This window comes from Cervus canadensis, chromosome 22 (assembly GCF_019320065.1).
Source record: "Cervus canadensis isolate Bull #8, Minnesota chromosome 22, ASM1932006v1, whole genome shotgun sequence".
In the NCBI taxonomy this organism is placed as follows: Eukaryota; Metazoa; Chordata; class Mammalia; order Artiodactyla; family Cervidae; genus Cervus; species Cervus canadensis.
The window spans coordinates 47,139,142-47,153,228 of NC_057407.1; the positions used below are offsets into that span (position 1 = coordinate 47,139,142).

General features: G+C 49.2%; 1 protein-coding gene across 1 annotated transcript in view; it reads left to right on the forward strand.

Annotated features, from left to right (window-relative positions):
* The window catches only part of SCN10A (sodium voltage-gated channel alpha subunit 10), an 87,850-nt gene that overhangs the window by 55,993 nt on the left and 17,770 nt on the right, over positions 1 to 14,087 (forward strand). Inside the window, exons 15-20 of the mRNA XM_043442367.1 lie at positions 2,712 to 3,071; positions 5,120 to 5,566; positions 6,877 to 7,014; positions 8,617 to 8,740; positions 9,718 to 9,872; positions 13,857 to 14,030. Of these exons, the coding sequence (XP_043298302.1) occupies positions 2,712 to 3,071; positions 5,120 to 5,566; positions 6,877 to 7,014; positions 8,617 to 8,740; positions 9,718 to 9,872; positions 13,857 to 14,030 (1,398 nt within the window). The remainder of the gene's footprint in view (positions 1 to 2,711; positions 3,072 to 5,119; positions 5,567 to 6,876; positions 7,015 to 8,616; positions 8,741 to 9,717; positions 9,873 to 13,856; positions 14,031 to 14,087) is intronic.

The window sequence follows — 14,087 nt, forward strand, 5'->3', positions numbered from 1 at the left end:
AGGGCTGCTAGCTCATGATCCACCCAGAATTGTTACAGGCAATCATTTTGCCCATGCAACACAAATCAGCACTTTCCAAGCCTTCTGTCAGTTTCCTTGCTATCCATCACATGATCACTAAGCCCCTGCCACATATCTGATGTTGTTGAAATGGTTCTCTTCAACATACAAATTTCTACATTAATCAAGAGAAGTACAACTAGTTGTGGTGACAGTCTCTAAATCTGTGAGTCAGCATAACAGAGGTTTGTGTTTATAGCATATTCCATACTGATTGGGAAACTCTCCTTGTGTGTCTGCTCCAAGTAGTGACGCAAGGATCCGGGACAGTGTGGTGTCTCCCATCTTCAGTGGGTGGCCTCCATGGGGACCATGGGAGGAGAAGAGAAAGTGCACGGTGTTTTATGGCTCTGCCTGAAATTGGTGCATGTTACTTCTGTTTCCATCTCCATTCTATCAGCTGTAACTCGATAATATGATCTCAACTATTTGCAAGTAAAGCTGGAAAACAGTATTCTTTTGTGGCTGAGAGGAGTAAAAGTGAATAGTGCCCATAGAGCCAGTCTCTCCCCTACCCCATGAGACTTTACCGTTGTGTCCATTCAGCGTTTGTTTAAGAGTCATTCTCATACTTAGCACTTCCTTGCTCTTTTTCCATTCTTTCATATAATACGTTCCTTCTGGGATCACTTTCTTTCTGCCTGACGTACATCATTTAGAATTTCTTCCAGTGAGTGCCTTCTGGCAGTACTTCTCTCAGTTTTATCTAAAATTTGCCATTCAATTTGCCATTCTCTTGAGAGATATTTATTATGGGACCTTTCCTTAATGGTGGGAGAATTCCTGTTATACTGTCTACCTTAGGCAGCACTGGTTTGTGTTTCCTGCTTGCTATGCCTCATGAGACTATTAAAACTTATGCTCAGATTCACTCAGTTTTACAAATGCCTTTGGGTAAAACCTGACTTCAGAAATCTAGTTATATCTCTGAACTCACATAATTATGTAATTTTTGGTCAAAGAATTACTTTATTGACAGATCATCAATGCATTTAAGATTTTATTATCTAGCATTTTGAGTAACTTTTTGATGGAAAAGGGAACCCAAGGGGGACCCAATATAGTCTTCCATATTACTCTATCTTCTGATATTTTTCACAAGTTCAAGGCCATTTCCTCACCAAATGGTGACTTCTTTAGTGGAGGACAAATATTAGACTTACTTTGCATTCTGTTCCAAAGGGAAAGCATCCTCATTAATGGAAGTTCCCGATTAAATCTAAAGTAAAAATGAAAAAGTCTCTCAGTCGTGTTCGACTCTCTGCAACCCCGTGGACTGGAGTGGGCAGCCTTTTCCTTCTCCAGGGGATCTTCCCAACCCAGGGATCGAACCCAGCTCTCCCACACTGCAGGTGGATTCTTTGCCAGCTGAACCACTTACCCGCTGAGCTACTGCTCTAAGGTGAACACAGACTGCCCCCCCCCCCCCGCCCTCCATCACACAGAAAAATAAATGTAGAGCTCCCTGTATGAGAGGATTAAGCCCACTCCCTCGGGGCTGATTGCGGTGTTGGGTGATAAAACTGCTGCTACTCTGTCCAGCGCAGCCTCACAGCACCTTAACCAGAACCTGGCTCTTAGTGTCGTGTGTTAGTTGCTCAGTCATGTCCGACTCTTTGCGACTCCATGGACTGTATCCCGCCAGGCTCCTCTGTCGGTAGAATTCTCCAGGCAAGAATACTGGAGTGGGTTGCCATTTCCTTCTCCAGGGGATCTTCCCGACTCAGGGAGCGAACCCGGGTCTCCTGCATTGCAGGTGGAAGCTTTACCGTCTGAGCTACTAAGGAAGCTACTAGGCTCTTAGTAAGTGCTCCATAAATACCCCATGAAAGCTGAGCTCACATATTTCTTTCTAACAAATTAGAGAACCACACAAATATATTTTTTAAATGTTTAAACATCTTTATGCATGGCGCTTTGCTCTCTTGTGGGACTTAGCACATTTGGGTTTACAGTGAAGACTTTCTGGGTCTTTGCCTTTATCGTTACAACTAAATCATTGTTTCCATGAGGACAAGAGCCTGCATGCCACTTTCGATATACCTCACAGGCTAGTACAGTGTCTAGTGTGCATGTGGCTGGTGTTCAGCAAAGTAGGTAGATTGGTTGGTCAAGTAAATAAACCTCTGAAATCACAGATATTTGCCATTTCAGAGCTGGTGGGGATTAAAGGTGCTGTCCACAGCCTCAGGACAAGAAATGCCCTAAGACAATGATTAGCCAATACCTATCAAATGCAGTGGATTGTGCCCTACCTGCAGGAGGCTAGCCTCTATTCAGGTCAAAGGTGAGCTCTTCTCATGCATTTATGAGCTCCGTCATACCCCACCCCACCCCATAGAGTAGATCCACATTCAGGAGGCTTGTGGCTACAGAGCAGAGTACATGTCACAAGACCACGACCCCAGTGTGAGATGCCTGACTTGGCCACAGTCAGTGGAGCACACTAGTACATACAGGGTTGGTCATGTCTTTGAGTAACAGGTAACATAGGTAGAAAGGTCTCTGAAAGCAGTTTCTGGGATCAACCCATGCTAATGAAGTGAGTTGCCATGTGCTTTTCCCAGATCTTTGGTTTCTGACCAAGACTTGAGATGAAAGGTGATGATGGTCAGCTTCCAGGACCTGACACAGTCTCTGTTTCTCTGCAGCTGCGGGTCTTCAAGCTGGCCAAGTCCTGGCCAACCTTAAACACGCTCATCAAAATCATCGGCAACTCGGTCGGGGCCCTGGGGAACCTGACCATCATCCTGGCCATCATTGTCTTCGTCTTTGCTCTGGTTGGCAAGCAGCTCCTGGGGGAAAACTACTGCCAAAAGCGGAAAAAAATTTCGGCGCCCAATGAAGATTGGCCACGCTGGCACATGTACGACTTCTTCCACTCCTTCCTCATTGTCTTCCGGATCCTCTGTGGAGAGTGGATTGAGAACATGTGGGCCTGCATGGAAGTTGGCCAGAAGTCTATCTGCCTCATCCTTTTCTTGACAGTGATGGTGCTGGGCAACCTGGTGGTGAGTGCATGGGCAATGCAGGAGACTTCAGGGTTACCCTAGAAAGCTTTGACATTGCACATGTGCTGCCACATTGCACCTCCCTGACAGAAAGGCCTTCAAACTTTTCAAAGATGTGTGGCGTACATCATGACAACTGTCCATTGGGAGGCAGCAGGAATAAGCTTATGTGACAGAGCAGGAAAGACCTGGTTTGGAAGCCCAGCTCCACCTCTCATAAAGTTGGGTGATCCCGTGCAAGAGACAATCTCCTGAGTTTTAATTCCCTTAAAATAAAAAAAAAAAAAATAGTGCTTACTCACGGGCTTACTGGGAGAATTAAATTACAGGAACAATATATGCAAATTGCCTAGTGCAGCGTCTGAGCTATGGCAGAAAGTCAATAAATGTTAGCTATTAGTTGTTGAAGGAATATTTCCCTTCCCCACTGTAGGGGGTATCAGGAGATTTTTTTGGAGAGCGGGGGGAGGGTAGGGAATAAGAACTGACTGATATCTTGGAGCTACATGGGTTCTAGCTAATAGCAGGAGGGCAAGCACAATGGGACTAGAGGAAGGAGGTAGGTTATAAACAACATGCAACATCATGATGACAATAACAAAGCCCACTCCCAGGTTTGGGGGAAGTCCCTCTGGAGGCCTTTTTCACAATTGGCCCCACCACCCCTTCTCTGTCCCAGCCTGGCTCCTCCCCTCAGCTTGTGTCCACCCTCTCAAGTTCCAGGTTCTCTTGCTCTCCTAGCTGTGGCCTGGTAGGGGGAAGGTGTGACTTCTAGGAACCTTTTTCTCTCTATTTTTTTATTGAAGTATAGCTCATTTACAACATTGCATTAGTTTTAGATGTATAGCTTAGCAATTTGTTTTTTTCCCATTATGGGTGATTACAGGATATTGAGTATGATTCCCTGTACCATACTGTAAATTCTTACTGCTTTTCTATCTCATGTATAGTAGTTTGTATCTGTTAATCCCTTATTCCTAATTTATCGTTCCTCCTCCCACCTTTCCCCTTTGGTAACCATAGTTTATTTCCTATGTCTGTGAGTCTGTTTCTATTTTGTATATTCGTATTTATTATTTTTTAGATTCCACATATAAGTGATATCATATAGTAAGTTTTTTTGTTTGACTTATTCCACTAAGTATTATATCCTTTAGGCCCATCCATGTTGCTGAAAATGGCAAAATATATTCTTTTATGGCTGAGTAATATTCCATTGTGTATATGTGTGTGTGTGTATACGCACTGCATCTTGAGTCAATCATCTGCTGATAGACATTTCGGTCACTTCCATGTCTTAGAGGAGCCCCTTTCCTATTGCCCTGGAAGTCAACCAACCTGAATTCTTTTCCCATAAGAATTTTACAGATAAAGGAAAACTAAACCATAAGAGGGGATGAAAAGACAAATCTGGGCTCTTCAAAGTCTTTCCTACCAGGGTTCCTGAGCCAGGGCAGCCTTCTACCCACTCTCTGAATAGGGGGCTGGACAGAACACCTTTCCTCCAAGCTGAGCTCCCCATCCTTGCAGAGTCACAGGGGGCCCTGTCCCTGAAGCAGGAAGTTTGCCTCTCTGAGCATTTTTACATCCTCATGTCATTTCCTCTTCACAACCACTCTGAAAGGTAGGGAATCCCCACTCCCTGCTGGTAGGGGAAGGACATGAATTTGGAAGCAGAGAGGAGATGTACCCAGGATTCCAGAGTGAGCAGTTGAACCAGGGTATGGCTGATAAGGGTGGCCCTGGGGCATGCCCAGGCCTGCTCCCTTTGTTGTCCCTTAATGTCCCTTTGCTCGGCAGGAGTGACCCTCCACTATGGCGGAGAATGCTTCTAGGCCCTGTCCACGTGAAGCGGGTCTCTTAAGGGCATCCCCGAGGCTCCTCTCAGTCGCTGTCAGAATGTCCACTCCCCCAAGAAGAAAAGCATCTTGGGTGGGCAGGAGAGGCCCAGGCGTGGCTGTCCTGCCATCCAGCTGCCAACCCGGCGGGGCCATGGAAGGGCTCAGCTCACCGACTGAGTGACCCACCCTTCTGTACCTTCTCTCCAGGTGCTTAACCTGTTCATCGCCCTGCTGCTGAACTCCTTCAGCGCCGACAACCTCACGCCACCTGAGGACGACGGTGAGGTGAACAACCTGCAGGTGGCCTTAGCGAGGATCCAAGTGTTTGGCCAGCACACCAAGAGGGCTCTTTGCAGTTTCCTCAGTCGGCCCTGCTTGCTCCCCTGGCCCAAGGCAGAGCCCCAGTTGGTGGTGAAACTCCCACTTTCCACCTCCATAGCCAAGAACCACATTGCTGCTGACACAGCCCTGGGGAGCCCCGGACGGCTCCCAGCTCTCAGAAGCCCCAGGGATGACCACAGTGACTTCATCACTGATCCTAACATATGGGTCTCTGTGCCTATTGCTGAGGGTGAATCCGACCTGGATGACTTGGAGGAGAATGGTGAGGAGGATGCTCAGAGCACTGGGCAGGAAGCGATCCCCCAAAGGCAGGTGAGAGTTCTCCCATGGGATAACCACAGGAAGCAGGGAGGGGCCTCAGGGCTGGAGTGACCAGGGGCAGTAGGGAAATTTTAATAAGAGGTTTTCCAACCTCAGGGCTGGTGCAGCCTTGAAGAGCCCCAGGCAAGCCAGGTATAAGAGCCCTAGATGTTAGGAAGCACAGGCCATGCCAAGCTCTCTGGAGAAGGTTGCATTTAAGCAGGGCATTCGGGGAGCAGGGGCAGTGTCTGATCCCCTGGCCACCTGGAGATGCTTGAAAATGTCTTTCCTACAGCTGCCCCATTCATTCCACCCAACCGGGGCTCTGTGCAGGAGATGCTAATAAGATTCCTCTAAGAACAGGATGTTGTCCAAAAGCAAGGCTCCTCTCATCTTCACCAGCAGCCTAAGGAGTCCTGATCACTATGTGACTCATTCATCCAACTTTTCCCGACAAGGGATGTCACAGGGAAATGACACTTGCTCCTTTGGCACCACGGAATTTAAAGCACATTTTTGGGTAACATATATTTTTAAATGCTTTGCACAGCTCCTTTCTACCTTAAGGTGTAAATCAACCCTTGTTAACCTCTTCTCAACAACTCAGCACATGCACCTCTCCACAATGTGGAAAGGCAGGGGTGCCTCTGGGACCTGGGGACAAAGAGTGATGCTGGCCAGGCCACTAAGTGGCCTCAGACAGCTGTGCTTTGAGTCTACAGCTCTTCCCTAGCCTCCTTCCCTTGCAGCTGTCACTGCTCTTGTGTTCCAGCAGCTGCTGTTATCAGCTGCCATATTTTACATGCCTTTGTCTGGGTGACAGCCGAAGGCAGGGCATCAACATCCCCAGAGTAAAGGACATGAACTCTGTCACAGCCATCTCCACTCAGAGTCATTTTCAATTACTTTGGGGGTTCTTGGGGTCTCCAAAGGGCCAAGTTCATGACCACTCTGACCCCAGCACAAGTGATAATGGTCATGGCTAACATCTATGGAGCCAAGAACTACTTGCTAAGTGCTTTGCAAATATGAACATATTTAGTCATCAAAATAACCAAATAAAGTAGATCTTGCCTTCTCAAGTTTGCAGATGGGGAAAATGAAAATAAGAGAGGTTAAATAACTTGCCTAATGTCACATAGCTTGTAAGTAATGATGCCAGGAGTCACACACAGATCCATCTGGCTATATGTATATACATTAATGGCACATGTCAAGTCCTTGGCTCTGGCAGACAATGCTGTGCAATCTCTCTTCAGAATTAGAAGTGATGAACTGAGGGTGAGCCAGGTACTCAAGAGAGGACTTTCTCTCACTATCAGGAGCAGCTGCAGCAAGTTGGGAAGTATGAGGATCACCTGCCACGCAGGAGCCCGGGGTCTGGAATATCCTCTGAGGACCTGACTCCATACCTAGGTGAGAAGTGGAAAGACGAGCCTCCTGCTCAGAGCCCTGCAAAGGTAGGTATGTGAGCTTCCTGGAGAGGTTGAAAAGCCTGCCAGCCACTGACCAGTGGATGGGGCCCGGGGGATGGGGCTGGGCATGAGGTATTCCAGACTACACTCAACCAAACCTCGTGTCTCATCTTGGGAATTTTCAAATTCCTTCCTAACCTCTGGGCTAATCAGTATGATTTTATCGGTAGGAAAGAGGTTCCATAGACTGGGGGGGCCAGGACCCATTCCTCAACCTCTCTGAGCCCCCGTGCCTCCATCTGGAAGCCGAGTGGTTATGGCTACTTGGTAGGACTCTTTTGAAGCTTCCATGAGATGCTGCTTGTCAAATGTTTAGCTCCTGCCAGAAATGGAATAAGTGCCCAGAAAATGACAGCCAAGAAAAAAGGAAACAAAAAGACAATGCACAGAGAAAGTTAAGTTATCTTTCAGAGCCAGCAGATAAAAGTCGGAGTTGCTGTGGGTGAAGAAGTCTTCCCCATGACCACCCCCGCTTTCTTTTGTCCATACCATCTTCTCTGGTCAAAACCAGACTGGTGCTGGGGAGAGGCTGTCTGTACCGAGTGGTGTACTGACAGTCTCACATAGACCAAACAGGAAGAAGATCTTATAAGCAGTAAAAAGAAACTTAGTGGTTTCATTACAAATCTTTAAAGAAAACAAGTTACATTGAAAGAGGAATCTCTAAAGATTTAGCATCTGTAATAGCTCCATATTACATTCAGGAATTTCACTTGACACCTAACCACTGAGTTCCAATGATGACAGGCACCGGGGAGGCAAAGATAAGGAAGACATAATTCATCCTGAAGCTATCAAGCCCATCAGCTTCAGGAGTGCTGGCCACTGGCCGTGTGCCTCAGGGCAAGGCTGACCCAGAAGGGTGAGAGAAGAGGGTGGGCTGAGATGGGATTTGAGGGCCCTGGATGAACACCGGCCTCTTGGTTCCAGATGGGTGAGGGGTACTCTCTTCATGTGGATGGCATATTTCTGCTGAGCATTGGAAGGACTCCCCTGGCTAGCCTTCTCAACTGGATGTTTTCAGTGCATTCCTGCTGGGGATTGTTTTTTGTTTTTGTTTTGTCGGTGACCCCGGCCAGGCAGGGAGGGGCCTGACAATGACAGATGGGACCCACCCACCCCCATTTGGGTCCATTAGCCGAGCGATCAAGTTTACTAATATGAGAGCAGCTTCAGCTCCTAATTGAATTCATCTGGAGACATTACAGGGCTGAAGCTGCCAGGAGGGCAGCAGGGCCCCTGCAGCATTGCTCCGTGATTAAATATTCAAGCCCAGTGAACGCTGAGAGTCTTGATGGGTGTAATTACGGTGTCTCGGGCCATCGCCAGCCCTCCATCAGGGGCCTGGAGGTTTAAAGCCTTGCACGGCTGAACCTCTGGGGCTCCACAGAGAGCACCGCTGTTCTGGGGTTCAGCTGGCAAGGCACCAGAACAGAAGGGGCGCCGTGGTGGGTCCAGCCCCGAGGGGCTCTCGCTGTATCTCGGGGCATCTAGGAACTCCAGGCCCATTGGGCCGATGGTGACCGTGTGCAGATTCACGAGGCCCTGCAGAGAGCTGGGTTCACTGCTGGGGTTTCTGCCCTGCAGGGAGCAGACGACACGAGCTCCTCGGAAGGCAGCACTGTGGACTTCCTGGACCCCGAGGAGATCCTGAGGAAGATCCCTGAGCTGGCAGACGACCTCGATGAGCCAGACGACTGCTTCACGGAAGGTAGAGTGGCAGCCACAGGCCTCTTCCCCTTGACATTCATTAGGGCCAGAATCCAGCTCATGTGGACACTTCTGTGTTCAGGGCTCTGGCCTGGGGTCCACGGGAGACAGACAGGCAGGATCCTTTTCTCCTTACTCTCAGGCTCGAGGGCCCAGCGTCAAACATGAATGCCAGACTCCCAGAAGTTGAGCAGTGGAATCTGTATCTCCCGCCACATTAGACACAGCAAACAGTTGCTCTGCCTTCCTCATCACCTTGGAAAACACCTCACTGAGTTATAAACCTGCCCTCTTGAGGGTGAAAGGGAAAGGAAGCCACTGCCATAAACTCTTGCTTGGGGACGTGAAGGACCCAGAGGAGGGCAGGATCATCTGTGTCCCTCCATCCCCTGTGTGACTCTTACAAGCAGAACCTGCATCTTTTATTCTTCCTTTTCCTCAGTATTTAGAACAGCAAGGCCTGCTATGTCCTCAGTAGATATTTGTGCAATGAATAAACATGTATTTCATATGATGAAAGTAATTGTGGCCTAAACAAACAAATGAACCATTTAATTGAATTTCTACTTTCACATGACCCTCGGCTGGGCTGCCCCCCAGTCCCATCCCAGCCGTAAGGACCTCCCAGTTCAACACAGGTTCAGCATGGCCCCTCAGACACCCTCAGGCCCAGGCCCCATGTCTTGTGCAGCCACCAGAGAGGGTGGGATAAGGAGAGGGACCATGGTATCACCTGCAGGGAGGAAGTGCCTGGGAGGAGGTGAGAGTGAGCAAGACCAGTGGTGGAGAGGAGGAAGGGCAGGATGGAAAGGCTGCCTGAAAAGGGACCGGGCTTCTCTCCTATCACAGGAAAAAATTCTTTTCCAAAGAAGCAGCAAGTGGGTTTCCCAGCAGAGTGGTTTCCCTGCCAGGGCTGGAGCCAAATGTGCTTCCTTTACCAGTGGAACATCACTCACCCCCAGTCCCTTCTCCCCACAGGCTGTGTTCACCACTGTCCCTGTTGCAGAGTGAACAGCTCCAGGTTTCCATGGGCCACAGGCTGGCAGGTACGCAAGGCCTGCTTTCGCATCGTGGAGCACAGCTGGTTTGAAAGTTTCATTGTCTTCATGATCCTGCTCAGCAGTGGAGCACTGGTAAGGGGAGATGGGGTCCCTGCCACAGCGTCCTCCAGGTGTGTGATCTCCCACCATCCAGAGGCCCTGGGGCCTCAACAGTGGGCTGCTTTGACACCTGGGCTGAAAGTCGCCAACCTGTGACTGAAAGGTGATCTGCAGCCCAGCATGAGGGCTCCTCTTAGCCGGAGTGCATGATCGGTGCTTGAGGTGCCCAGGTCATGGCCTGCTACACCTGACTGTGTGGATTTCAAGCAGTGAGTGTGGAGATCCCACTTTATAGGGAAACTGACATTCAAAGGCTTTATGGGACTTGTCCAAGGTTACCCAGCTTGTCAGTCATAAAACCTAACTTTGCCCTCATTTGATCCCAAAGTCCCTGATTTTCCACCTTCTGGCCTCCCAAACACACCGCCCTTTTCTGAGGGCCCAGAACCAAGAGGACCACCCTTCCCTGCTCTATCAAGTCACTTGCAAATACCGCCGTCATTCATTCAAAGCTCATGGAAAATCATCACAACAGCACTTCTCAAAATTTAATCACCCAGGGAGCTTCTTAAGATGCAGATTCTGATTCAGTAGATCTGGGGTGAGGCCTGAGAATCTGCATTTGCAACAAGCTCCCACATGGTGCTGATGCTGGTCCACGGGCCACACTTTGAATAACAGGGCCTTACTGTCCGAGAGATTTTGAGTTGAGACACTTCCTAAGCCGGCTCAGTGGTAAAGAATCTGCCTGCCAATGCAGGAGATGCAGGTTCAATCCATGGGTCAGGAAGATCCCCTGGAGGAGGAAATGGCACTCCAGTATTCTTGCCTGGAGAATTCCATGGACTGAGGAGCCTGGCAGGCTACAAACTGTCCACAGACGTGCGAAGAGTTGAATGCAACTGAACACACACACTCATCCTACTGCTAAGTCACTTCAGTCGTGTCCGACTCTGTTCGACCCCATCCCTGGGATTCTCCAGGCAAGAACACTGGAGTGCATTGCCATTTCCTTCTCCAATGCATAAAAGTGAAAAGTGAAAATGAAGTCGCTCAGTCATGTCCGACTCTTCTCAACCCCGTGGACTGCAGCCTACCAGGCTCCTCCGTCCATGGGATTTTCCAGGCAAGAGTACTGGAGTGGGGTGCCATTGCCTTCTCCGCACACTCATCCTAAGCCTCTTGCTGAATGCCCAGCTTTGTAGCATACGGAAGGATGTTTCCCTCTGCATCATGGCATAGTCTCACCACGCAATCTCAACTCATCTTCCCAATGAACCAAGGTAGACATGGACACAGGAAGGGATTTATCATCCCCAGGGGTCCGCATTTACGGATGAGTACATCACAGCCCCGAAAGCCCCCAGCTCATTAGTTAAAGGGAGTACTCACACCCCAGCCTCTTGACTCATAGCCCCAGTGTTTCCACTTGTCTTGCTCCCCATGTGTCACTTACTCCCTGAAAGCAATATCCTGACCATCTGGGCATGCACTCCAAAGCCACATTTCCCAGGAAGGGAGGCCAAACTGCTGAGGGTGCTGTCTTAGCATTCAGGAGGAGCCAAGGAAGGCGAGAAGGTCTGATGGGAGGAGAGCTGAGGGAGGAGCGTCTCGTGCAGCAGGCTGGCCTGCCATCTTGGCTGAGTGGAGAGGGGCTGGCAGCATCTGGCAATGCCCACTGCCCTGGAACAGGGTGGTGAGGTCTCTCTCAAGCAGCAGTCTCAGCCCAGTCCTAAGTGCAGAGGCCTCACTGCAGGGCACGGGGAGGCTGGGCAGTGCATTCGCCACACATACCCTTCCCTCTATCATTTGATGTGACTATAACCACATTTGCTAGGGACTGGGTGCTTTCTTCATCATCTCCTTCCCTTCTCTCCCCATTCCCCTTCTCCACACACCCCAGCTGCTCCCCCCGCCCTCCCTCCAGGCGGGGAGCACACATCCCACACCAGCTGCTGAACCCGCCCCAGCTTTGCCCTCCCATCCCCCTTTCCTTCCCCAAGGGACTGAACTGGCTGGCACCAAATTTAGTCTTCCTTATGCTTTTACTTTGAGTACATTTTTTTTCTAAATAGCATGAGTTTTTATCTGACAAAGTGCAAAAAAAAAAAAAAATACTTGGAAATTATGGGAAAATGCAAAGAAAAAATAACACCCATTTTCCTATCACTCGGAGAGAATCTCACTTTGAAAACATTTTGGTGCACTTCCTTCCCATCTTTTTAATGCATGTAATACATAAGTATTACAAAATGGAAATCACACTTGTGCATTTCATAATTTCTCAGTAAATTTTCATGGTAATTTGGTCTTCCTGTCTTATTGACTGGCTGCAGTGTAGTTAACCCCCACACTCACTCCTGATAGCGTTGAATCTGCCTGCAATGCTGGAGATGCAGGAGACCTGGGTTTGATCCCTGGGTTGGGAAGATGCCCTGAAGGAGGGCACGGCAACCCACTCCAGTATTCTTGCTGGAGAATCTCACAGACAGAGGAGCCTGAATGGGCTACAGTCCTCGGGGTCACAAAAGAGTCAAGCATGACTGAGCGACTGAGAACACACACACACATCCTTATGTACACTCCTTTGGAGGCGTCAGCTTTTTTTCCTGTCTTAGATCCAGCCTTAGAAGCAGAACTGGAAGCAGGAATTCTTGTGCAGTTTGTGGAGGGCACCCTCTGGGTCTTCCCTGGTAGCTCAGTTGGTAAAGAATCCACCTGCAGTGCAGGAGACCCCGGTTTGGTTCCTGAGTTGGGAAGATCCGCTGGAGAAGGGATAGGCTACCCCCTCCACTATTCTTGGGCTTCCCTTGTGGCTCAGCTGGTAAAGAATCTGCCTGCAGTGCGGGAGACCTGAGTTCAATTCCTGGGTTGGGAAGATCCCTGGAGAAGGGAAAGGCTACCCACTCCAGTATTCTGGCCTGGAGAATTCCATTTACTACATAGTCCATGGGGTCACAAAGAGTCAGACACCACTGAGCAGCTTTCACTTTCCTCTGGGCTGGAGCACGTGAAGGAAGTAGGACAGAACAGGGAAAGGAGCTGGAAAAAGTCGTGGTTCCCATGAAGCCCAGCTTCACCTTGATCCCATGGGAGCTCTGAAGCATCAAGGCCATCACAGGACTGGCCCACCCTGAAGCAAGGGGACAGTCAGACACTGGCTGCAGCTGCCCCCAGAGGGGTGATACAGTCTCCTAAGGTGGAGTCACTTCCCTTCAGCCCAGGGACGTGTTCTCAGGCAACAGGCATCACCAGCTGTTAAAATCCAACATTCACAGTAGCCCGAGATGGTCACACTGGTCCCTTAAACAGGATCTGGGTGGGATACCAACAATGGGTAGTGTCCTTAGGATGCGTTCTTGAAGGCAGAATTGCTGCTGCATTTCTAAAACATTTGAGGCATATTACCAAGTTGGAGGTCCGAAAAAACTCAACTAGTTTTTACTCCACCCAGCTGTGTGTGCAAGGAGCTGCTTCCCCACAGCCAAACTGACTGGGGGTTCCCCTCACCCCATCCATCCCCACCCCATGCTTCTTCCTCTTCATCAATCTAATAAAAGAGAAATGGCATCTTTTTTTTTCATTTGGATTTCCTTAATTACTGGTGAAATGCAGCATTCTTTTTCAGAGTTCATTGGTGAATCTTACTTTCATTTTCATGAACATCCTTTGTTGCTTTTATTTTTTAAACCAAGTCACTGTTAACAATCCCTTTGGTTCACTTCCAAAATCCAATTCGAGAAGGTTTCCTTTCTCACTTGTGTTCAGCTTCCCTGCAAAGTATAAGCAGGACTGTGTGTCCCTGCTGGCTCCAAGGAAGTCCTGGTTTGTATCTAGCAGGGCCTCCTCCACTATCTCACGCTACCTCCCCAGAGCAGAGAAAACAAAATGATGCAGGTGAGCTGGTTCCCAAAGCTCTCCCAGGAGCTGTGGCAAGGGCTGGCTAGATCCTTTCCTCTCCTTGGGCCCCATTGCTGTGGGTCTAAGCCACCTATCAACTTGCTTCCTTCCTTCCAGGCCTTTGAAGATTTTTACCTTGACCAGAAGCCCACGGTGAAGGCCTTGCTGGAGTACACTGACAGGGTGTTCACGTTTATCTTTGTGTTTGAGATGCTGCTCAAATGGGTGGCCTACGGCTTTAAGAATTACTTCACCAATGCCTGGTGCTGGCTAGACTTCCTGATCGTGAACGTGAGTGACCCAGTGGACACTTGTGGAGTTGGGGGTCCTTTCCTCTGGCTGATGGCT